The 26,497-nt window shown below is 40.6% G+C and overlaps 1 protein-coding gene across 8 annotated transcripts in view; it reads left to right on the forward strand.

Moving 5' to 3' along the window:
- Positions 1–26,497, forward strand: part of sorcs2 (sortilin-related VPS10 domain containing receptor 2) — a 484,520-nt gene that overhangs the window by 267,953 nt on the left and 190,070 nt on the right. For all 8 annotated transcript variants that reach the window (XM_062066129.1, XM_062066128.1, XM_062066130.1 and 5 more), the window contains one exon: positions 10,648–10,747. In XM_062066129.1, the coding sequence (XP_061922113.1) occupies positions 10,648–10,747 (100 nt within the window). The remainder of the gene's footprint in view (positions 1–10,647; positions 10,748–26,497) is intronic.

Consider the following 26,497-nt stretch of genomic DNA (forward strand, 5'->3'; position numbering starts at 1 on the left):
GTGACGTCCTCCTCCGCGACACAGTCAGTTCTCTGTGTCAGTAGGTTCGCGAATCCTGATTCTGAATGAGTGAGTGAGTGAGTGCAGCGCGAACCTGAATCACATCCTCAGCGACAATAAATAAATAAAGAAAATAAATACCTTCAAAATAAAACAAATAAATTAAGAGCCAGAAATGCCAACATAAAAACTAAATGTTCGGTAGCCTACGTTTAAAAATATAACAAAGAAAATATCAACTTAAATGTGCAAACAAAAAGAAAATAAATAGGCTACCTTAAATAAAACAAAACAAATATTAAACCAAGTGCCAGAAATGCCAACATTAAAACTAAAATTTCTGTAGCTTACATTTAAAAATATAAAAATGGAAATATCAACTTAAATATGCAATAAAAAAGAAAATAAATAGCTTAAATAATATAAAAATCAACAACAGTTGCAGTAGAAGGGATAATAATAATAATAATATGAATCAGAATTGATCCTCAAGGAGAAATTTATTTTTGTTACAATAACTGTGTAAATAATAGCCTATGTATGTGTACATACATTAGTTATTATTTTTATTTTAAATCTTCTTAAAACAGCCTGCCCTACACTTTACCCCCGGCCCCTCCCCCTCGCGTCGCTGCTGCTCAGCCTTTCCCTGCCTGCACTGAGTTTCTTTCTGTCTCCTCTACTCTCATAACTTTATGTGTTGAGATAATGGGGACGGGGCGCGTGTTGTGTTTGTTTTCATGTGGCTTGAGTCAACATTAGCCGTTAGCTTGGAGAATGAATGGAGAACGGATGCCAATGGCATGAAACATATCCCCGCGACGGGAGGAGAATCACTCGCGGCATTGGGGCAAGCAGAGCAGAGAGCGAGAGCGTTGTCGTTCACTGAGTGATTCATGTCGTTAATCCGTGGTGAACGAATCGTTCGCTCAGTCCCTCCCCCCGCCCTCTCATTGGCTGCGTCGTTCGCCGACGTCGAGGGTTCAGTGAGTCACAGAATGCGCCAGTTCCACTCATACCGGCATGGTCGCGGCGGAGCTCAACTGAACTGAGAAAGGAACGAATCAGTTCATGAAGTGATTCGGTTCAGTACGTTCACTCAAAAGATTCGTTCGTTCGAACGAATCGTTCGCGAACGACACAACACTATCAAGTAGCTTTCTGGACGGTCATATTTACGTGGCTCACCTTCGACAGCATCTTTTCTCCGTCATCTTTGTTGTAGCGGTGTAGCATGCAAGGACGGGGTGGAAGAAGTGTCAAGAGATGGAGCTAACTGTTTTAATGACATTCAGACTTTACGTAAATAAATAACGAAGCAGCATCTCCTCATCCATGGCTCAATAATGCAACATCAACGCCGGAAATGTGTCCCGTGACAAAACCGTCCGACCGGAACCCTCTATTAACTTAAGTTCCATGGGTGAATTATGTAAACCCACTACAGTTTTTAGCGCTTTGATAGCTAGTCTACTGACAGATATAAGTAAGAACTTTACGCTACTTTATGTTAGAAATGGCAACAGCGGAAGATGAATGCCACATAAGAAGATAGAGAAAAAGAAAAAGCTAATGACTACGGTGTCGGCACAGACTACAACTGCGGACGCGCGCACATTTTCAAGAATTATGCAGATCCCAAATATACATCAGCAGGTACCAGAAGGTAAAAAAAGTTGGTTTTGCATAATATTGCGAAACAAATCGGCAGGGAATATGTCTGCTAATAGGTGCCATTTTGCGGTCCTTATGCACGCACCTTAATAATACTCTGTGGAAGTCGCTTCCTAGCGGTCCCACTGACAGACACTTCACCGGAGCCAGGCGTGCAAGTTGAACAAAGTTTTTAATGCACATATATTTTATTTCAAGTCTTTCTTCCGCAGAACGTGACTTCTCAGTCACGTCCGTATCCTCTCTCCCCTTCTGCTCCCGGCCGCTTACTGTCAAAGACAACAGATGATTAGATTAACACGTACCACCTGTGAAATCTAATCACCTGCCAGCTGTGTCTCGCCGTCAGCCCATGCCCCGCCCCTATCCGATGGTGCTCGTCCTCAGCACCATAGACAGAGGCGGTCACCTTTGCTCCTACAGGCGCACTGGCCACTTCTCCCTCCACATACTCCTATGTTAAAAGCGCCGACAATCCATCAAGCGGTGCGGCTTCATAGCTTACCAAAGTCGTACTAAAATCATTTTGATAGATTTTAGATTTTTTGTAATGTTCTATATTCTCAACGGAACATATAAAGTTTTGGTGTTGTTTACTGCCATCATATTGCCGTCTACACATATCTCTTATGTATGACTGCTATTTACTTGGTGCAAAGGTGTCTGCATCCACCGTGTGTAAAAGTTGCAGAAGCACGGCACATTTTTTCCGTAAGCCCTATAATCAGATAAGGCAAGGGCAAGAATAGCTTTTGTGCATTAGGCCATTTTGGTTTCTGACCTGGTAACTGGAACGTTCATCCCGGTGGCCTACTGGACATGTTAATAGCTAAGTGTTACTGGTAGAAGCTGGATAGAGAGAAAGCTTTCTTACCAGCCGTGACTATAACATTTTACATAAAGTGTATAAAAAGACATTTTGACTGTTCCAGTGGGGCCTTTAGTCTACTCCAATAATTAGTGGGGGTTTTCAAATTTAAATGTAGCTACAGCAGGGTCTCTGGAAACAAATATTTTGGCTGCAAGCAATGTCTTCTACTAGGGAATCAACAGCCAAGTTGCTCCTTTTATTTGTCTTCCCACGTGTCAAAACTGCCACGTTCACAACGTACGCAAACGGGCTAAATGCTCAGTGCGAAGCGAGAGGCGGCGAAGATTGCTCACTTCATTGCGGAACGGCAAGCAAGCGTATTTCTCGCTTGTTGAATTCAAGAGCATAAGAGTTGTGGGTATGTCGATCAACACTGTTTCAACACTCTATTTTATGTTTAATTAGTGGATTGTGTATCTTTTTTTGTGGAAGATATCCTGGTGTCATTCATCCTAGTACTTCATTATACCCCACTTGCGGCGTCCTACTTCTCTCTTTCGGGTGTTGTTGTCTTTTCACCCCAATGAGAACATTACAGTGTGAATCAGTGCCTGTCGTCTCCTCAAAACATGTCTAAATTTCTCGGTGTTCAAAGAAAGGGAGAGAAAAGGAGGCAGTCTTGACACATTATTGCACAACTTTTTGCCATTTTTTCCCCCTTTCACTCTTTGTGTCCTCGGCTAGATTTTCATCTGTTTTAGGCTCTTGAAGAAACAATTCTCTATATAATAATGATAATAGTAATGGCATGAAAATGGAGGAACACGACAATCAAAGGAGTGCATTTGTGCCTCACTGGTTTCTTCTTGCATGCCTTTGTTTTTGCATTTCAAGCACGTTTAAAGAACGTGCTCCAAACCTAGCCAAAAAAATGCCCGTACTGCACCTACCACAAAAATTTTCTTGCAATCATCTTTATTAGTCTTATTATGCTGATATTGTTCAATACCTGCATTGTAACATCCATTTTTGTGTTGTAATTCCATCCAAAACAACAAAAACTGGGTTTTTTATGTGGAAACGTTGCTCCTTAAATCGACTTTTGGGGAAATCAATATGCCGTTTTGCTGATCATCTGTTATGTAGACTGAGAAAACATTCTTGAATAGTCGCATTATCGTTTCTGTTTGCTTTGTCTATAGCAGACCTGGGCAAAATACGGCCCGCGGGCCTCATGCGGCCCGTTAAGATTTTCAATACGGCCCTGTAATTTTTTTAGACCTTTAACACCAAAACTTTAGCCGCCATTATGATGTGCAGTGATGTTTTTAAATGACCGTAAGTCTTGAACTATAGAAAGTATTTCAATGGTTGAAATCTGCACTCTTGAGTGTTATACGAGTTATTACGGTAATCTACGTCACAGCAGCTCAGACGAGGAACAAAGCAGAGTTTTGTTTTCAGAGCATTCAGCCCGAAACGCATGTGTCAGAAACAGATGCGGAAGCAGATTTTTACAACAAATTTCTGCCTAAAAGTGACATATATCATATTGTTGGTGTTTATTACACGTTGCATTCATATTTTGCTGGGTTTTTTTTACATTTTTATTGTGTTTTGCTTGATTGTAAAAGATACACGACTATCGAGGAGCTGGTCTGAGAAGTAAAAGAAGAGCGATGTTCATATGTTGTTAATATTCAGTGTTTTATTGTTCATAGTTAATATTGTAAATCCCACTTTCTTTATTTTCATGCACATTTTAGGTCTCCCATTCAGTAAAACATTTTTTTAAATTCCATCAATTTTTTTGAGGTGGTTTGTCATAACGTTTGTAGAACTCTATCTGAAATTGTGACTTTTGGTATTAGTGTTCCTGAAACAAAGGGACCTAAACACACTTACTGTACAGCAGATTTTTACAGCTAAATGTGTATATATAATGTATACACACATACACCTTGGCCCCCACAGACACATTTTTTCCCTCAATGTGGCCCCCGAGTCAAAATATTTGCCCAGCTCTGGTCTATAGTTAATGTTGAGTTTTTTCGTCTGCCATTCTTTCTTTTTAGACTGACTTTCTGGAAAATGCATCATATCTTTTTTTGTTTTGATTGTTTGATTGTTACTTTAAGCCTTTTTTTTATTGGATTCAAATTTTTACTTATTTTACTTTGTTTTATATTAAATTTGATCATTTTAAGAATTATATGTTTTGTTATTAATATATTCCAGATATGATCAACTAATAACGCCACTAAGCGTGCTTCTTTTTCCCCAATGACTGGTTTTGCTCTTGTTTCTTTTCCCAAAATGACTTTTTTCTGGCCTCCGATTGACTGAAATGTCCTTACAGTGAATCGTTATTGTGCCACCTGTTGCTCTGTCATGCACTTAACCCCATGTGAGTGCTGTCGGGATGGTAAAATAAAATGCTGCGGCTGTTGTACGCAAGAGTTTAATTTAGCTGTGGTTGACGTCCTGCTGTGCAAAAGACTCCAATCCTCTCATCCTTAACTGCGCTGACGTGCTAGCTCATCGTTTTCTTTCATCAAGGCTTCTCCTGGCTCGCGGGCTCCCTCGAGTTAAGAGGCAGCCCACAGCTACGTGAAACACTGCACCATCTCCTCGTCTTGCTGCACAAAAAATCGCAACACACTGACATTATCCTACAGATGCTTCAGTTTAGGCTAATCCAGGCCAATCTGTATTTGTTGACTCAGTTCAGCCAAGAGAGACTCCCATCTTTTTTTTGGTATTGTTTCTTCTTTTGTTACAGATGTTCCACAGCGAAATGCAGGTTAAGTCATAAACCTCTTTCCTGGGGGCTGCTCGGTTGTGTCTGCGTTGTTATGGAAATTGCTCAATACATTGGAACCTGTTTATGCTGATGCCTCTCAGACTGGTAGATTTGTGTCGACGTAAGCAGTGGTAGACATTTAGCACATTAACGTGTGACTAGAGAGCTGCTGTGGCATGACCACCATGACTATAAAGCTTTTAGCCAAGGCAAAATATTTATTTTCTTGGCTAACAAATCCAAAAATTATGATAAAATAAGTACACTTTTTAAGTTGCTGGAGTAGAATCTAGGGCAATTATTTTGCCTCGGGGGCAAATTTTGAGAAAAAAATGTGTCTGGGGGCCCCCATATCAATTTTAGGAGCACTAATACAAAACCTCACAATAATGTCTGAATGCGAAAAACATCATGGTTAAAAAAATGGAATGGTACTTTAATTTTTTTTTTTTACTGAATGAGACACCCAGAATGTACATGAAAATAAAGAATGTGGGATTTACAATATTAACTATGAACGATAAAACACTGAATATTGACAACATATGAACGTCACACCCCCTATCGATCAACATATTTTACAATCAAGCGAAAACAACAAAAATGTAACAAACACAGCGAAATATGAACGCGAAGGGTAAAAAAAACCCACCTATAATCTGATATATCACTAAACTTTAGAACTGTGTTGTAAAAATCTCCTTCCGCGTCTGTCCCTGACACCCGCATCTCAGGCTGACACTGTTGAAACGCTCCCCACCCACACTGCTTGGTGCCTCGTCTGAGCTGCTGTGACTTAGATGACCATAGTAACTAATTAGATTACAATAGTAACTAATTAGATTTCCATAGTAACTAGTATATCATGCAAAAGTGCAGATTCCAACCATTGAAAAACTGCATAGTTCAAGACGTACGGCCATTTGAAAACATCAGTGCACATCATAATGGCAGCTAGAGTTTCCATCTTAAAGATCTAAAAAAATATATTTGGGAATGTCCGGCTAGCAAGATTAAAAACCTTAACGGGCGGGCCTCAATTTCCCCAGGTCTGATCTGTGTGTTGTTCGGGTCTGTGGGACCCGTTTTCATTTTTTATTAAAAAAAAAATTATACAATTAATTAATTTTTCAAACTGAGACTCACTGACTTTGGCTCATTTTCTGTGAAGAACATATATCAGAATACATATTTAGTGACCACACACCATACACCCCCCCTACACATTTCTATGACATATAAGATGTCCGGGTCCACTGGACCCAGGCTAATGGAAGTGTGGAAATTGATGTTATGTGTACCACACGCAACCAACCACCCACCCACACACACACACACACACACACACACACACACACACACAGCAGGAACAGGTGCAGAAACACAAAAGAAGAATCCCTGTGAACAGATGTTTATTGGGATAAGGTAAACATCTGTTCAGTATTTTAACATAAAAGTGTTTGATTGTGAGGCATTAAAAGCTACAAAATGCAACGGGTCCATCAGACCCACAAACGCTGGCTGAGTAACAACAATATGAACATTACACAAGGGTTAATAATAGGGCTGCGAATCTTTGGGTGTCCCACGATTCGATTCAATATCGATTCTTGGCATCACGATTCGATTCAAAATCTTTTTTTTTTTTTCGATTCTATGCGATTCTCGATTCAAAAACGATATTTTTCCGATTCAAAACGATTCTTAATTCATTCAATACATAGGATTTCAGCAGGATCTACCCCAGTCTGCTGACATGCAAGCAGTGTAGTAGATTTTTGTAAACAGCTTTTATATTTGTAAAGGACAATGTTTTATTAACTGATTGCAATAATGTAAATTTGTTTTAACTACTAAATGAACCAAAAATATGACTTATTTTATCTTTGTGAAAATATTGGACACAGTGTGTTGTCAAGCTTATGAGATGCGATGCAAGTGTAAGCCACTGTGACACTATTGTTCTTTTTTTTTTTAATATATAAATGTCTAATGATAATGTCAATGAGGGATTTTTAATCACTGCTATGTTGAAATTGTAACTAATATTGATACTGTTGTTGATAATATTCATTTTTGTTTCACTACTTTTGGTTTGTTCTGTGTCATGTTTGTGTCTGATCTCAATTGCTCTGTTTATTGCAGTTCTGAGTGTTGCTGGGTCGGGTTTGGTTTTGGAATTGGATTGCATTGTTATGGTATTGCTGTGTATTGTTTTGTTGTATTGATTAATTAAAAAAAATTAAAAAATTAATTTAAAAAAAATAAAAACATCGATTTTTTAAAAATGAGAATCTATTCTGAATCGCACAACGTGAGAATTGCGATTCGAATTCGAATCGATTTTTTCCCACACCCCTAGTTAATAATGTTGTGCTTTAATTTGAAGCTCACTTTGCACTATAGAGCAAGTCACATTGTGCACGTTTTGATGATGTGTAACTCGACGCCGCTTAGCGTTAATGATAAAGTCGACATAAACAAACCGATTTTTCATTGAAATTACCATTTTGGCTCTTACATTCTATGTCGACTTAAGCGGTTGACCGTATATGTTGACGTTGACCGGGACTGATTGTTGACACATGTCCACGTAACCAGAAAAACAGAAGACATAATACATAATGTTGGATAGAGAGAATATACAAGCCCTTTATTTATTAAATCGCAATTATTGAAATTCAACGATTTGGTGCATTTGCAAACAGCTAAAATTATGTACAAAGCAAACTATAACCTGCTACTCAAGAATGTACAACAATTATTCACAACAAAAGAGGAGAAATATAACCTTAGAGGAAAATGTAATTTAAAACGTTTGTATGCTCGTACAACACTTTTTACACAAATTTTGCATATCTGCATGTGGAATTAAATTATGGAATTGATCAACCAAAGAAATCAAACAAAGCACAAATATGATTCAGTTTGAAACTGAACTGAACAGAAGACAGGCTTAAACAGACATATGCAGAACCGCCCGCCCTATAGGCAAAACACGTGCAATGGGGATCATAGGGCTCCTGTTTTACGTGAAAAGGTTTGAACAAAGTGCATTTAGTGAATGACAGGTTGTTCTATATGAAATTTGACCGTAAACGTATTTGCAGCTGCGTCCTGCTCTGTCGCTGACGAGAACATTACAGCAAAATGACTGGCTTCCGTAGCACACAGAATTATTGTTTGTCTTACAAGACAAAGGTACTGGGCTCGAATCTGTGTCATAGTTGATTTGCAAGATTTATAAATTGATGTTTTAATTACTTTAAAATAGATTTTGCACAAAAAAACTATATCCCTTGAATGGGTTTTAGCATAAAAGAAGAATCAAATAGACTTAGACAAACTTTATTGATCCACAAGGGAAATTGTTCCACACAGTAGCTCAGTTACAAAGGATGTAAAGGGTATGGATAGACAGGATAATGCAGGGAATAAAGTAGACTAAAAATGTACCATAGTAGCAATATAATATATAACATACATGTAATATTAACATTTTATATATACAGTATATAATATGTACTGATATATTCCATCCATACATTCCATCCATCCATCCATTTTCTAACGCTTGTCCGTTTCGGGGTCTCGGGGGTTGCTGTAGCCTATCTCAGCTGCATTCGGGCGGAAGGCGGGGCACACCCTGGACAAGTCGCCACCTCATCGCAGGTACTGATATATTATATTTTTATATAATATTTACAATTAGAAATGTCCGATAATGGCTTTTTTGCCGGTATGCGATATTGTCCAACTCTTAATTACCGATACCGATATCAACCGATACCGATATATGCAGTTGTGGAATAAACACATTATTATGCCTAATTTTGTTGTGATGCCCCGCTGGATGCATTAAACAATGTAACAAGGTTTTCCAAAATAAATCAACTCAAGTTATGGAAAAAAATGCCAACATGGCACTGCCATATTTATTATTGAAGTCACAAAGTGTATTATTTTTTTTAACATGCATCAAAACAGCAGCTTGGAATTTGGGACATGCATGAGGAGGTTGAGGTGGGCGGGGTTGAGGTGTGTGTGTGTGTGGGGGGGGGGGGGGGGGTGTATATTGTAGCGTCCCGGAAGAGTTAGTGCTGCAAGGGGTTCTGGGTATTTGTTCTGTTGTGTTACGGTGCGGATGTTCTCCCGAAATGTGTTTGTCATTCTTGTTTGGTGTGGGTTCACAGTGTGGCGCATATTTGTAACAGTGTTAAAGTTGTTTAGACCTCTACCCTCAGTGTGACCTGTATGGCTGCTGACCAAGTATGATTGCATTCACTTGTGTGTGTGAAAAGCCATCGATATTATGTGATTGGGCCGGCACGCAAAGGCAGTGCCTTTAAGGTTTATTGGCGCTCTGTACTTCTCCCTACGTCCGTGTACACAGCGGCGTTTTAAAAAGTCATACATTTTACTTTTTGAAACCGATACCGATCATTTTTAAACCGATACCGATAATTTCCGATATTACATTTTAAAGCATTTATCGACCGATAATATCGGCAGTCCTATACAATCGGACATCTCTATTTACAATATGTAACAAATCCCATTACCATGTACAATATTACAGTATATAACAGCTGCAGCAAAAAAAGGGCAGCATAGAATAGAAATCAAAATTTGATTTAAAAAGTAAATCAATTGTTTCACATCGATATAAAACTGGAAAAAAATTGTAATCAGAGGGGGAAGTTACCCCATGATGCGGAGACAGGACATGCCATGCAGGAAAAACTGTATTTCAATAAAGAGGAAACAAAAACTAATGCAGCTGGGATTGCACAAAAAAAAATAGTGCAACATGGAAGTGCACGGGAAGCTGATAAACTAAACAAAGCATGAACAAACAATCGCACACATGCAACACAAACCGTTTGTAAATTATCCAGCGCTGACTGGGAAGCGAGGCCTATGAAGCCCTCTGATTATTGATCAGAGGCAGGTGTATTCAATCAGTGCTCTATACTTACTGCCGAGGCAGGGGAAGAGCACTGAAACTAAGCAAACTCAAAGGCGCACAAAGTCCAACCTGTCCAGGCAGGTCATGACAAGAGGTCTCCAAATAAAAATCTGCTTAGGACCCCCAGTTTAGTCTGGGGCAGCCTCGACATGTCAGAATAATTTTGTAAAAGAAGACACTAATGCGACAACCTTTGTCTAGTTTGAAAGCTACAACGTAGTCCTTCAAAACCATAGAGTACAAATCACTGACTAAGCAGCACAGAAGTAAAATGTTCATGTCTAAAGTAAGCAGCACAGAAAGTGGACACTGGACAAAAAAATATCTGTGTTGGTCTTTTTTGAGCAGAATGATTTAGGCTTTAAGAGGTTAAAACTGTATTTGTTTCAGATCCAGCGACTTCGGCACTACCTACACGAAGCTCAACTTGGTGCCAGGGACCACCATTGTGGTGACCAGCTTCTACATCTGCCCCACCAACAAGAAGAAGGTAAAACACGTCTCTTATTTTTATTGTGCAGGTAACACACATGAACGTATGAATTGACTGCTCACATTTGCTGTGATAGTCTTTCGGACATTGCTGTCATCATATGAGTATTATTAATGCTGACAGGGCTGTTTTTGTGCCTATTGGCTTTCGCCCCTCTCCCTGTCGCTAAACCCCTCTGCCCTGTTTTCTCTCTCTATCCACCCTCTGTCCTTCTACTGCTGGGGTGTCAAAGTCAAGGCCCGCGGGCCAAAGGAATTATCTATGGCCCCCGGGATGATATTTGATTAGTATTAGAACTGGCCCCGCAGGCACGCACCAATACTCCATCAGTGTTAGCGCTAGGCATTTTCAAACAGGGGTCCCAGGGACCTCATAAAAATGGGGTCCCACAGTAAATGTTTGGGGTCCCACTTTTTTTTTTTAACCGTTTTGAAAACAAATGATAAATGTATGCATTATCCTGTTATATCTCACATTCTATATTGTGTTTTGGAAAAAGGTTGTCATAAACGTTAATTAATTCATTAAAAAAAATAATACAAAAGAAAACACAATTTTATGCATATGTAAATTAATTCAGTTATAAACATTCATTCACTTTCTTCTTTCCTTCATGGATCTAAACTTTACCGCAGGCGGTATTTTTTTCTATATTTTTATTGTAATATTTTTAGAATGTGTTTGTTCTATTTTTGGCCAAAGTAAGACAAAGAAAACAATCTGAAGTTGTCTTTATGTTTTAGTTATAATGCCATGATTTTAATAGTCCGGCCAGACAAGTGCACGGATTTTCCTCCATGCGGCCCCAGAGCTAAAATTTGTTTGACACCCCTGGTCTACTGTCTCCCTATCTCAACCCAATTGGTCGAGGCAGACAACCACCTCACAGAGTCTGGGTTCTGTTAGGTTTTTTTTTTCGTATGAAGAGTTTTTCCTTGCACAAGTTGGGGTTCAGTTAGTTCTATTTTATTGCATGAGGAACCTGGTTCTAGACCTGCTGCCCTTTTGATGTAACTTCTGTGTTTAATTGGTGCTATGTAAATAAAATGTATTTAATTGAATTTTTTTATTTTTTTTCTTGTAATTTTCTACTTCAAAGTCATTTGCAGCTGCATCTCCAGCTTTTTAATTATTGATTTCCCCCTTGATGTGTTTGTAATCCACTGCCTACAGCTACAAGAAGCACATTTCAATCCGCTCAGCGTCTTGTGAACTCTTGTGAGTTTCCCACCAGGCGGGCAACAGATAAGCCGCGTGATTCAGTGGTTGACTTGGCTCTTTTCCTAATTGTCTGATGTCATCCAAACCAGCTTCTGATCTTGAGAGAGATGCACTTTTATCGCTTTCTGCGATGAAAGTGTTGCTGTAGTGCATTTCTGATAACCATAGATATGCGCTGTGTCAGTTTGCCATGCCATTAACAGGGCAGGAAAAAAGGGGGAGAATGCATAGTGAGACAGTAGAATACAGCTATATGCAAAAGTAAGCTGCACGTTATTTCACTACTCAAACACACAGCAGGAAAGGTGTTTGTGTCTGAATGCCTTTTTTGTGCGTGTGGCATGTGTGTGTGTACCAGTTTTTATTTGTGACGATAGAATTACATAAATAGCAACACTTCTATTCTATCAACCACTGAGTCTCCTCTATGGTGCTTGGTCGACAAACGCAAAAATAACTGCAGGAGTCCCTAATTAGTATCAAGCACTGTGGCTGTAAGCAACCTCCCAATGCAGATTAATTTTTTCCAACTCCAGATACGGTTGTCGTCTTTTGACCCGACTACAATCGTATCGATCGGAAAATAGATGGTCACAATTTTGTTGGAAGTAGGAAAAACTATTTTTATACAGCATATACAGTGTAAACATGACGTATATATAATTACTAGATATGAAAGTCAAATATAAATAAACATAGAAAGTCTAACTACTGTGAATGCTCCAATTAACACCTTTATTCAATGTTAAAGGCCTACTGAAACCCACTACTACCAACCACGCAGTCTGATAGTTTATATATCAATGATGAAATCTTAACATTGCAACACTTGCCAATACGGCCGGGTTAACTTATAAAGTGCAATTTTAAATTTCCCGCGACACTTCCGGTTGAAAACGTCTAGATATGATGACGTATGCGCGTGACGTCACGGAGAGAACGGAAGTATTCGGACCCCATTGGATCCAATACAAAAAAGCTCTGTTTTCATCCCAAAACTCTACAGTATTCTGGACATCTGTGTTGGTGAATCTTTTGCAATTTGTTTAATGAACAATGGCGACTGCAAAGAAGAAAGCTGTAGGTGTGATCGGTGTATTAGCGGCGGACTACAGCAACACATCCAGGAGGACTTTGAGATGGATAGCAGACGCGCTAGCCGCCGACCTCACCTTGACTTCCTCTGTCTCCGGGCCGCCGACCGCATCGGTGATCGGGTGAAGTCCTTTGTCGCTCCGTTGATCGCTGGAACGCAGGTGAGCACGGGTGTTGATGAGCAGATGAGGGCTGGCTGGCGTAGGTGGAGAGCTAATGTTTTTAGCATAGCTCTGTGAGGTCCCGTTGCTAAGTTAGCTTCAATGGCGTCGTTAGCAACAGCATTGTTAAGCTTCGACAGGCTGGAAAGCATTAACCGTGTATTTACATGTCCATGGTTTAATAGTATTGTTGATCTTCTGTCTATCCTTCCAGTCAGGGGTTTATTTATTTTGTTTCTATCTGCATTTGAGTCCGATGCTATCATGTTAGCTCCGTAGCTAAAGTGTTTCGCCGATGTATTGTCGTGGAGATAAAAGTCACTGTGAATGTCCATTTTGCGTTCTCGACTCTCATTTTAAAGAGGATATAGTATCCGAGGTGGTTTAAAATACAAATCCGTGATCCACAATAGAAAAAGGAGAAAGTGTGGAATCCAATGAGCCCTTGTACCTGAGTTACGGTCAGAGCGAAAAAAGATACGTCCTGCACTGCACTCTAGTCCTTCACTCTCACGTTCCTCATCCGCGAATCTTTCATCCTCGCTCAAATTTTTGGGGTAATCATCGCTTTCTCGGTCCGAATCTCTCTCGCTGCTGGTGTAAACAATGGGGAAATGTGAGGAGCCTTTCAACCTTTTTCGTCACGCTACTACCGGTAGGGGCAAGGCTTTTTTTTATCAGCGACCAAAAGTTGCAAACTTTATCATCGTTGTTCTCTACTAAATCCTTTCAGCAAAAATATGGCAATATCGCGAAATGATCAAGTATGACACATAGAATGGATCTGCTATCCCCGTTTAAATAAAACAATTCATTTCAGTAGGCCTTTAAGTTAAAGTACCAATGATTGTCACACACACACTAGGTGTGGTGAAAGTTGTCCTCTGCATTTGACCCATCCCCTTGTTCACCCCCTGCGAGGTGAGGGGAGCAGTGGGCAGCAGCAGTGGCTGCGCCCGGGAATCATTTTTGGTGATTTAACCCCCAATTCCAACCCTTAATGCTGAGTGCCAAGCAGGGAGGTAATTTTTATCGTCTTTGGTATGACTCGGTCGGGGTTTGAATTCACAACCTACCGATCTCAAGGCGGATACTCTAACCACTAGGCCACTGAGAATCAATCAATCAAAGTTTATTTATAAAGCCCTTGTATCAAGTGTCTCAAAGGGCTGCACAAGCCACAATGACATCCCCCGGGTAACCGGTGCAATGGATGCCAAGTGGATCTAGTTAATAATGTGAGAGTCCAGTTCCATAGTGGGGCCAGCAGGGGATCATCTTGAATGGAGACAAGTCAGCAGCGCAGAGACGTCCCCAACTGTTGCAAAGAGGAGTGGTCCACCCCGGGTCCTAACTTTGAACAGCTCGCGCAGAATCTGTGGTCACCTGATAACCTCTCCACGCAGGAGAGGGGGGCATAGAAGAAAAGAAAAGACACGGCAGGTCAACTGGTCTGAAAAGGGGTCTATTTAAAGACTAGAGCAGGCCTGGGCAATTATTCTGACTCGGGGGGCCAATTATATCTATCTATCTATCTATCTATGTGTGTGTGTATATATATATATATATATATATATATATATATATATATATATATATATATATATATATATATATATATATATATATATATATATATATATATATATATATATATATATATATATATATATATATATACAAACCCTGTTTCCATATGAGTTGGGAAATTGTGTTAGATAAACGGAATACAATGATTTGCAAATCCTTTTCAACCCATATTCAATTGAATGCACTACAAAGACAACATATTTGATGTTCAAACTCATAAATTTTATATTTATATATATTTTTGCAAATAATAATTAACTTAGAATTTCATGGCTGCAACACGTGCCAAAGTAGTTGGGAAAGGGCATGTTCACCACTGTGTTACATGGCCTTTCCTTTTAACAACACTCAGTAAACGTTTGGGAACTGAGGAGACACATTTTTTAAGCTTCTCAGGTGGAATTATTTCCCATTCTTGCTTGATGTACAGCTTAAGTTGTTCAACAGTCCGGGGGTCTCCGTTGTGGTATTTTAGGCTTCATAATGCGCCACACATTTTCAATGGGAGACAGGCCAGGCTAGTACCCGCACTCTTTTACTATGAAGCCACGTTGATGTAACACGGGGCTTGGCATTGTCTTGCTGAAATAAGCAGGTGCGTCCATGGTAACATTGCTTGGATGGCAACATATGTTGCTCCAAAACCTGTATGTACCTTTCAGATGTGTAAGTCACCCATGTCTTGGGCACTAATACACCCCCATACCATCACAGATGCTGGCTTTTCAACTTTGCGCCTATAACAATCCGGATGGTTCTTTTCCTCTTTGGTCCGGAGGACACGACGTCCACAGTTTCCAAAAACAATTTGAAATGTGGACTCGTCAGACCACAGAACACTTTTCCACTTTGTATCAGTCCATCTTAGATGAGCTCAGGCCCAGCAAAGCCGACGGCGTTCCTGGATGTTGTTGATAAACGGTTTTCGCCTTGCATAGGAGAGTTTTAACTTGCACTTACAGAGGTAGTGACCAACTTTAGTTAGTGACAGTGGTTTTCTGAAGTGTTCCTGAGCCCATGTGGTGATATCCTTTACACACTGATGTCGCTTGTTGATGCAGTACAGCCTGAGGGATCGAAGGTCACGGGCTTAGCTGCTTACGTGCAGTGATTTCTCCAGATTCTCTGAACCCTTTGATGATATTACGGACCGTAGCTGGTGAAATCCCTAAATTCCTTGCAATAGCAAAAAAAAAAATGTTTATCAGTTTGAACATCAAATATGTTGTCTTTGTAGCATATTCAACTGAATATGGGTTGAAAAAGATTTGCAAATCATTGTATTCCGTTTATATTTACATCTGACACAATTTCCCAACTCATATGGAAACGGGGTTTGTATATATATATGTATATATATATATATATATATATATATATATATATATATATATATATATATATATATATATATATATATATATATATATATATATATATAAAAGCTGTGAAAATCTACTATACAGTATGTGTGCGTGGGTCGTATTTTTAGGAACACTAATACAAAACCTCACAATAATGTCTGATTGAATGCTAAAAACGTTATGACAGACCGCCTTAAAAAACGGAATGGTATTGTACATTTTTTTACAGAATGAGACACCCAGAATGTACATGAACATAAAGAATGTGGGATTTACAATATTAACTATGAACGATAAAACACTGAATATTGACAACATATGAATGTCACACCCCCTCTCGATTGAAATTAAAATGTAACTTAAAATGTAACAAACACTGCGAAATATGAACATGAAGGGTAAAAAAACCCCACGTACAATCTGATATATCTGATAAATCACTAAGCTTTAGAACTTTGTTGTAAATATCTCCTTACGCGTCTGTCCCTGACACCCGCATTTCAGGCTGGCCACTCTGGAAACACGGCCAGAGTGGAAACTCACACTGCTTGGTGCCTGGTCTGAGTTGCTGTGACTTAGATGAAAGTCAAATAAAAATAAACATAGAAAGTCTAACTACTGTGTATGCTCCAATTAACGCCTTTATTCAAATAAGTCTCATAGTTGCCAAGTGCGTAGTCTGCAAAAGTTTTTGGCAAAACACTACGGCTTTGGTCCACTGGCGCTGCCAAAATCAACCAAAACTGAAAGTTCTTCAGTGGGGCTTTAAACGATAACTGTACCAAATTGGTTACTTTTGAAGTGCTTAGCTGGAAGTAGGATCCAAAAGCAGAAACAGACTGGAAACGTTTTAAAACAATATTTACGAAGAAAAAGCGCTGGGTAAAAATAGAACAAAAACAAAGAACAGCTTAAAATGGCCAATGCCACCAGAATAGGGATGGTCAGCAAAGGAACAGAAGCAGGCCTGCAACCCAGAGTACTTGCAACAGTTCAAGGAATAATAGGCCAAACTAACGAATCTACACTTGAGAACAACAACAACCAGGATAAGTGATGCAGGAGCGTGTTGGCATGATTACAATCCTGGCAGCAAGTCTCAAGGAGGCCAAATGATAAGTGCATGCAGGTGTGCTCCAGTGGCTCCGCCCCAAAACGCCAAGTACAGGTACAGCAACAGAAAGCAGACAGGCAACACACAACACATAAACCTGTACTAGAAAAACGAAAACATAAAAATTCCAATAAAAAAATCATTTTTACGGAATTTGAACTGAATAGAATTTGAAATAATTCAATTATAAAAATAAAATGATGATTGAATAATGAATTCAACAAAATTTAATAAAATCCACAACAAACTACAAACCCCAAAACCAGTGAAGTTGGCACGTTGTGTAAATCGTAAATAATAATAGAACACAATGATTTACAAGTCATTTTCAACCTATATTCAATTGAATAGACTGCAAAGACAAGATATTTAACGTTCGAACTGGAAAACTTTATTTTTTGCAAATATTAGCTCATTTGGAATTTGATGCCTGCAACATGTTTCAAAAAAGCTGGCACAAGGGGAAAAAAAGACTGAGAAAGTTGAGGAATGTTTATCAACAAAACAGGCTGATTGGAAACAGGTGGGTGCCATAATTGGGTATAAAAGCAGCTTCCATGAAATGCTCAGTCATTCACAAACAAGAATGGGATGAGGGTCACCACTTTGTGAACAAATGCGTGAGCAAATTGTGGAACAGTTTAAGAACAACATTTCTCAAAAAGTTATTGCAAGGAATTTAGGGATTTCACCATCTAAGGCAGGGGTCCCCAAACTTTTTGACTCGGGGGCCGCATTGGGTTAAAAAAATTTGGCCGGGGGCCAGGCTGTGTGTATATATATATATATATATATATATATATATATATATATATATATATATATATATATATATATATAATGTATATATACATTGTCTTTATAATCCATTTTGTCATCCATCCATCCATTTTCTACCGCTTATTCCCTTCGGGGTCGCGGGGGGGTGCTGGAGCCTATCTCAGCTACAATCGGGCGGAAGGCTAACATCAATTAACATTGATGTTCATCAACATTTAACATTGTCACGTAATCGATGGGAAAATTCATTTTTAGACAATATGATTTGCCTGAGCGACTAGGAGACACCAAGAGTAACAAGCGGTAGAAAATGGATTAGAAAGGAAAGATTTTTAAAAAAAATATATATATATTTTTTTAAACTTGGGACTTCCTGTGGGCCGGATTTTGGATGCTGGAGGGCCGGATCCGGCCCGCGGGCCGTAGTTTGGGGACCCCTGATCTAAGGTCTGTAATATAATCAAGAGGTTCAGAGAATCTGGAGAAATAACTGCATGTGACATTGAATGCCCGCGACTTTTGATCTCTCAAGCGGTATTGCATCAAAAACCGACATCCGTGTGTAAAGGATATCACCACATGGGTTCAGGAACACTTCAGAAAAGCAATGTCAGTAACTACACACCATCGCTACATATGTAAGTGCAAGTTGAAACTCTACTATGCAAAGCCAAAGCCACTTATCAACAACACCCAGAAACGCTGGGCCCGAGCTAATCGAGGATGGACTGATGCAAAGTGTACACAACGTGCCAACTTCACTGGTTTGGGGTTTGTATTGCTGCAAAACCAGCAGTAAAACAGAACACAGAAAATATGCCAAAATATGTTCTTGTGTAAGCAGCTTCCTGAGACCTTTATTTTGTTGAAAGTCATTTCCCTCCACAACTTTACAAAAAATAAACAAGTACACAATACTGATGGCCAGCTCTCCCAGTTTTCTCTCGGTTGGCAAGAAAGCTTGTGGAACTGTGAACGAGGAGAAGCGAGCGATAAAAAGCAAAATCTGAAACTGGAAAATGTATCTTTTTTTCTTCCGAGCTCTTTGTGTGTGTGTGTGTGTGTGTGTGTGTGTGTGTGTGTGTGTGTGTGTGTGTGTGTGTGTGTGTGTGTGTGTGTGTGTGTGTGTGTGTGTGTGTGTGTGTGTGTGTGTGTGTGTGTGTGTGTGTGTGTGTGTGTGTGTGTGTGTGTGTGTATGTGTGTGTGTGTAAACTGCAAGCAGCACTGCATATAAATTGATACATTTGCCAGGCTGTACTTGCAATGGCAGCCCAAAAGACACAGAGAATTAGGCATGGCCTCTCTTATTTCATGGTGTATGTGTGCGTGTGTGGCGTGCGCATGTTTCTGCTTTTAAATGGGATGTCAAAAGCCACTTGCCCTTCATCGTTCAGTGACCTGTGAGCTTAGAGGTTTGTGTGAATAAATGGTGGTTATTAAGGTTGGTCATAGTCTTTTAGACATGTCTTGGGACGGACTCAATTAATCAATTAGATGTTCCGTCAAGACTTTTCCACCATCCACACAAGTCAGATACATCAAGGTTTGAAAATCTTCTACAAAAGTATAAATACATGAATAGCACATCTGTTTGATTTATAAAATGATCTTACTTAGTAGTTGGTGTAGCTAATAATGCTGACTGAGCTGTTTGATTCCTACTTCTATTACTGCAAACTCAATCGTTTTATTAAATTGTTCCAACCGCCCTCAAATTCCTGGACATAGCGGCTTCAGCCTAAAGGTTGAGCAATATTTCTTTACAGTGTTTTTATTATGGTGATCTTTTAGCATATTTATTTTAGTGTAGTGCATAGTATGTCATTTCCACTCATGTATGTATTAGTGGTGCCTAATGTTTTGGGATATGTGCAATACTGTATATATATATATATACATATATATACATATATATACGTATCCATCCATCCATCCATATACATATATATATATATATTTACACTACCGTTCAAAAGTTTGGGGTCACATTGAAATGTCCTTATTTTCAATGAAGATAACTTTAAACTAGTCTTAACTTTAAAGAAATACACTCTATACATTGCTAATGTGGTAAATGACTATTCTAGCTGCAAATGTCTGGTTTTTGGTGCAATATCTACATAGGTGTATAGAGGCCCATTTCCAGCAACTATCACTCCAGTGTTCTAATGGTACAATGTGTTTGCTCATTGGCTCAGAAGGCTAATTGATGATTAGAAAACCCTTGTGCACTCATGTTCACACATCTGAAAACAGTTTAGCTCGTTACAGAAGCTACAAAACTGACCTTCCTTTGAGCAGATTGAGTTTCTGGAGCATCACATTTGTGGGGTCAATTAAACGCTCAAAATGGCCAGAAAAAGAGAACTTTCATCTGAAACTCGACAGTCTATTCTTGTTCTTAGAAATGAAGGCTATTCCACAAAATTGTTTGGGTGACCCCAAACTTTTGAACGGTAGTGTATATATATATATATATATATATATATATATATATATATATATATATATATATATATATATATATATATATATATATATATCCCATCCATCCATCCATTTTCTACCGCTTGTCCCTTTTGGGGTCGCTGGAGCCTATCTCAGCAGCATTCGGGCGGAATGCACTATATATATATATATATATATATATATATATATATATATATATATATATATATATATATATATATATATATATATATATATATATATATATATATGTATGTGAGCTGTGAAAATCTGCTGTACAGTATGTGTGCTCGGGTCCTATTTTTAGGAACACTAATACAAAACCTCACAATAATGTCTGATTGAATGCTGAAAACGTTATGACAGACCGCCTTAAAAAACTGAATGGAATTGTAATTTCTTTTACTGAATGAGACACCCAGAATGTACATGAAAATAAAGAATGTGGGATTTACAATGTTAACTATGAACAATAAAACACTGAATATTGACAACATATGAACCTCACACCCCCTCTCGATCGACATATTTTACAATTAAGCGAAACACAACAAAAAATGCAACAAACATATGAACGCGAAGGGTAAAAAAAAAAACCACCTACAATCTGATATATCTGATATATTACTAAGTTTTAGAACTTTGTTGTAAAAATCTCCTTCCGCGTCTGTCCCTGACACTGCATTTCAGGAAATGCTCCGCACCCACACTGCTTGGTGCTTCCTCTGAGCTGCTGTGATGTAGATGACCATAGTAACTAATTAGATTACCATAGTAACTAGTATATAATGCAAAAGCACAGATTCCAACAATTGAAATACTTTGTATAGTTCAAGACTTACGGTAATTTGAAAACATCACTACACATCATAATGGCAGCTACAGTTTCCATCTTAAAGATTTTAAAAAAATTGGGGGAATGTCCGACGGGCCAGATTGAAAAGCTCAAAGGGCCGCAAGTGGCCCCCGGGCCTTAATTTGCCTAGGTCTGGCGTAGATATTATTAAAACAATCTTGCCTTCCCACATACTTCCTGCAAGTGACCCGTTTGGAATTAGGATATGGTAGACTTTATTTATCCCACAAAGGGGAAATTATGTGGTTGCACTGCAGATACAAAAAGTCCACAAAAAATAAGGTAAAAAAAAACGCAAGGAAACATCTAAGAACACAAAGGACGTAAAATACATTAAAGGAGCTCAACGCTGATGCAACCATCTGCCACTTCAACGGCGCCATCTCCACATACAGCTACAAAAGCGAAACACAACGAAAAATCCAAAAATGTGGAATAAATAATACACATTTCGCACATGTTTGCACCATGCATACACAAACAACAAAACAAAACAAACATACATTTTCAACACCTACATACACTCTGCAGAGCTCCACACCATCGTCAGCTGGGCTAGGGGCAGCACGGCCAGAGACAGGAACAGACCCACAAATACAAAAAAGTAATCGGTCTGGAGCCGCAAAAAATGTAAAGACTTATATAAGTGTTATAATGATGGCAACACATTATGTAAGTGGCTAATTAGCTATATTAGCCTACTATCAAAATGACCATGTGTCGCAGGCTGACGCAAATCTTCGTTAACAAAAATTTTGAAATGTAATATTTATTCTACACATTTATACAACATTGGAAAACATTGATTAAACTTCTCAGAGGTTGAGATAACTCCTGGAAATGACTGTCTTAGAATGGCCAAAGGAATAGATGTGTGTGTCCAAGTTAAAGGAAACGTTAGGCTGTCTTCTTCGAATGGATTTATTACAATCTTTGCAAGCTGGGTAACGTTTGCTGTGGTCTGGAACAACATGGCGCACAAACAACTATCAGAAATGCAGCCAATATTACGTACGGATAATGTGTCATGAAACATGGAAAAATAAACTAAATATACAGAGAACATAAGTAAAGGAAATTAAATGAGCTCAATTATATCTACAAATGAGGCATAATGATGCAATATGTACATACAGCTAGCCTAAATAGCAGTCATGCAGTGACCAAATATGCCTGATTAGCACTCAACACAATACGATAACATCAACAAAGCTCACCTTTGTGCATTCACGCACAGCATGAAACGTTTGGTGGACAAAATGAGACAAAGAAGGAGTGGCATAAAACACGTCTTTCTGTGGCAGCGTCAGAGAAATGGTGAGTTCAAGGGCCGCTGAAATTAGTAGGACAAAACGGTGCTCCCTAAATACTCATCAGTGAAGCATAAACACAAACATATTACACAGTGGGCTTTCTAACAATTAGGAAGGTTTGTGTCATGTTTTTCCTCCTACAGAAACCATATCACAACAAAAAACATATTTTCACCTAGGGCTATACTCGATATATCGCGGGTTTGTCTCTGTGCGATATAGAAAATGACTATCATGATATTCGAGTATACGTTCTCACGCAGTTGTTATGGTTGGACTAAGGGGGAGGTGACGGCGACAGACACTAGATGGCAGTATGTACAATTATTTATTATATATATAGTGACATACATATATATATATATATATATATAATAATAATTAACAATACTAATAAACTAGAATGGAGTGTGACAAAATCCAAGAGTGTATGAGAGTGACTATGTGTGTAGATTAGCTGAAGTGTGTGTTACCAAGTGTTGCACGAGAGAAGAGGAAGTCCAGGGGCAGGCAGGTGATCCGGGGCGAGAGAGAAGCGTCAGAGAAGGAAGTCCAAGCGGGAGGTCGAGAATCCAAAAGGGCAGTCCGGGGGGCAGGGGAACAACAAGGGATCACAGACACAGGGGAACACGGGAAGCGCTGCGGGAAGACAACAAGAACATAAGAACAACGGAAACATGGAAGTCACAGGGAAAGAGCGAGTTCGCGGGATGGAAGCCAGATACAGGATGCTTACAAGGGTAAAGAAGACTATACTCCGGCGCCGCCTGGCAGGTTCTGCGAGCTTATGAAGGCAGGTCCTTCATTAAGTGCAGGTGTGCAGAATGCCGGTGATCGTTTGCAGCTGGCGGCTGCCGCGGGGCGGAGACGCGCACGGCGCGCTCCTGTATGTGCGCGCCCGTGGGCCTGTCCCGAGGTGCGCTCACTGGAGCGCACAGACGGATGAGAGGCGTTGGCAGGAGCCTGAGCTGTAACAGTACCCCCCTCCTTATGGACAGCTTCCAGATGTCCTACTGGTCGTACCACAAACAAAAACACATGAACAAAAGTCAAGGGTGGGCGTAGGGGTGAACTGGTGGTGGGTCGCCGGCCCAAATGTCCCCAAATCCACCGGGGACGGGTCTGGTGGCGGCGGCGAGTAGAATGCCGCTGAGGCCGGCGAGGCGGGCGACCAAGGTACGGCCACCATCTTGGCCGTCGGAAAGGCGGACGCGAGTGGCGCCATGGTGCGTCTCGCCGGAGACGAGGAGGTGACATCGGAGGCAAAGAGGATGACGTCATCGGCGGCGTGGAAGCGACAGACATCGGCGGCGAGGAAGCGGCAGATGTCATCGGCGACGTGGAAGCGGCAGACGTCATCGGCGGGGCAGGCGAGGAAGACGTCATCGGCAATGCAGGCATGGAAGCAGCAGGCGTTGTCGGCGCCGGAGACGAGGACGGCTGAGAATCAGGCCGAGGTGCTGAGGTCGACACTGCAGGCCGAGGGGCAGAGGTCGAGGCCAGCCTGGAAGCTGGCGGAGACGCAGGAGTCAGCCTGGAAGCTGGTGCTAGCTCGGAGGCTAGTTCGGGGACAGGTGCTAGCTCGGAGGCTAGTTCGGGGACAGGTGCTAGCTCGGACGCTAGTTCGGGGACAGGTGCTAACTCGGACGCTAGCTCGGGGTCAGGTGCTAGCTCGGACGCTAGCTCGGGGTCAGGTGCTAGCTCGGACGCTAGCTCGGGGTCAGGTGCTAGCTCGGACGCTAGCTCGGGGACAGGGGCTAGCTCGGTGACTGGTGGCTGCGGCTGAGAAAAGCAGAACACAGGGGGTATTTGTCTGGAAGGTGGTAGCCTGTCTGGGTGCAGCTGTGCTACCACATCAGCACAGCCACCAGTGCTAAAATGGAAGAGACTAGTACTACACCCCCCCCCTCCGAACGCGGATGCCAGACGCTTCCAGCTGACTGAGGGACAGTCACTAAGGGTGGGAGGTGGGTGGCTAGGCGGCGGGTAAATTCTTCTATCCCTACAGCACTGCTAAACAGTCCAAGATTTTGCTGAGGTGGGCTAGAAAAATTGTCCAGGGTGGATTGAAAAGAAAAAGACAATGAGAGGGGCAAAAAGAAAGGAGGAAGAACAACAACAAAAAAAATGTCACTGGGGTGGAGCTAAAGTCACTGGGGGCGGGGCTAAGGAAGTGTGCCGTCAGGTTCCTAATCAATTGGCCGGAGTATACTGTTATGGTTGGACTAAGGGGGAGGTGACGGCGACAGACACTAGATGGCAGTATGTACAATTATTTATTATATATATAGTCACATACATATATATATATATATAATAATAATAATAATTAACAATACTAATAAACTAGAATGGAGTGTGACAAAATCCAAGAGTGTATGAGAGTGACTATGTGTGTAGATTAGCTGAAGTGTGTGTTACCAAGTGTTGCACGAGAGAAGAGGAAGTCCAGGGGCAGGCAGGTGATCCGGGGCGAGAGAGAAGCGTCAGAGAAGGAAGTCCAAGCGGGAGGTCGAGAATCCAAAAGGGCAGTCCGGGGGGCAGGGGAACAACAAGGGATCACAGACACAGGGGAACACGGGAAGCGCTGCGGGAAGACAACAAGAACATAAGAACAACGGAAACATGGAAGTCACAGGGAAAGAGCGAGTTCGCGGGATGGAAGCCAGATACAGGATGCTTACAAGGGTAAAGAAGACTATACTCCGGCGCCGCCTGGCAGGTTCTGCGAGCTTATGAAGGCAGGTCCTTCATTAAGTGCAGGTGTGCAGAATGCCGGTGATCGTTTGCAGCTGGCGGCTGCCGAGGGGGCGGAGATGCGCACGGCGCGCTCCTGGATGTGCGCGCCCGTGGGCCTGTCCCGACGTGCGCTCACTGGAGCGCACAGACGGATGAGAGGCGTTGGCAGGAGCCTGAGCCGTAACAGCAGTTGCTTTTAGCTGCGGGCATTACACTGCATACTTTTTTCACTCTTTCTTGTCTCTGCTTCTCACAGAGACATAAACAAGCGCACCTTCTTACATACGTCACATACTGTCGCATCATACGCTCTCGCTGAGCAGAGCGGTAGCAGCATGGGTAACATTAGCGGAGTGGTGCGAGTGGTAATACGAGAGAGAGAAGGTGCGAATCTGGTAACAAATGAAGGAAGAATTCATTCCTAAGAAAAACAGCACGGGGTCCACCGTCTGGCGGTGGTTTGGCTTCAAGCGGGAATATGTTGAACAAGTATGCGGCAAAAGCGTTGCTACAAAAAGTAGCACCTACTGCTAATTTGTAGCATCATTTGAAAAGTCACCCTTTAGAGAATGAAGAGTGCTTCAAACTATGCATGTCAACATCTCCGTTCGGTGCCATACCCACAAAATGCTGAAGCAACCATTTCCACATCAACACCATATGAAAAAAATAGTCAACAACAGAAGGAGATAACGTCCGCAGGAACCTACCACATAGCGAAGGACATAAACCATTTTATTTCCTATTATGCAGCTCATTTTTATTTGACAGTTATTGAAATATCTTGTGTGATATCATGCACAAAAGTGCACTTTATTTGTTTTAAACTATTGTAGTTGCGTTCTGTACAAAAAGTGCACTTTAATTTAATGTTGTTTTGATATGTCATCTTAGTGACATCATGCACAAAAGTGCACTAATAGCTTGTTTTAAAATGTCTCTGACAATCTTGCACTTTCTGTTTGGAAATGACATGAATGTTTGTGTCACTGCTTAATAACTGTTTAATAAATACACTTTTGGTAAATTGACTTAATTGTGGTTT

Source organism: Entelurus aequoreus, linkage group LG12, assembly GCF_033978785.1.
Source record: "Entelurus aequoreus isolate RoL-2023_Sb linkage group LG12, RoL_Eaeq_v1.1, whole genome shotgun sequence".
In the NCBI taxonomy this organism is placed as follows: domain Eukaryota; kingdom Metazoa; phylum Chordata; class Actinopteri; order Syngnathiformes; family Syngnathidae; genus Entelurus; species Entelurus aequoreus.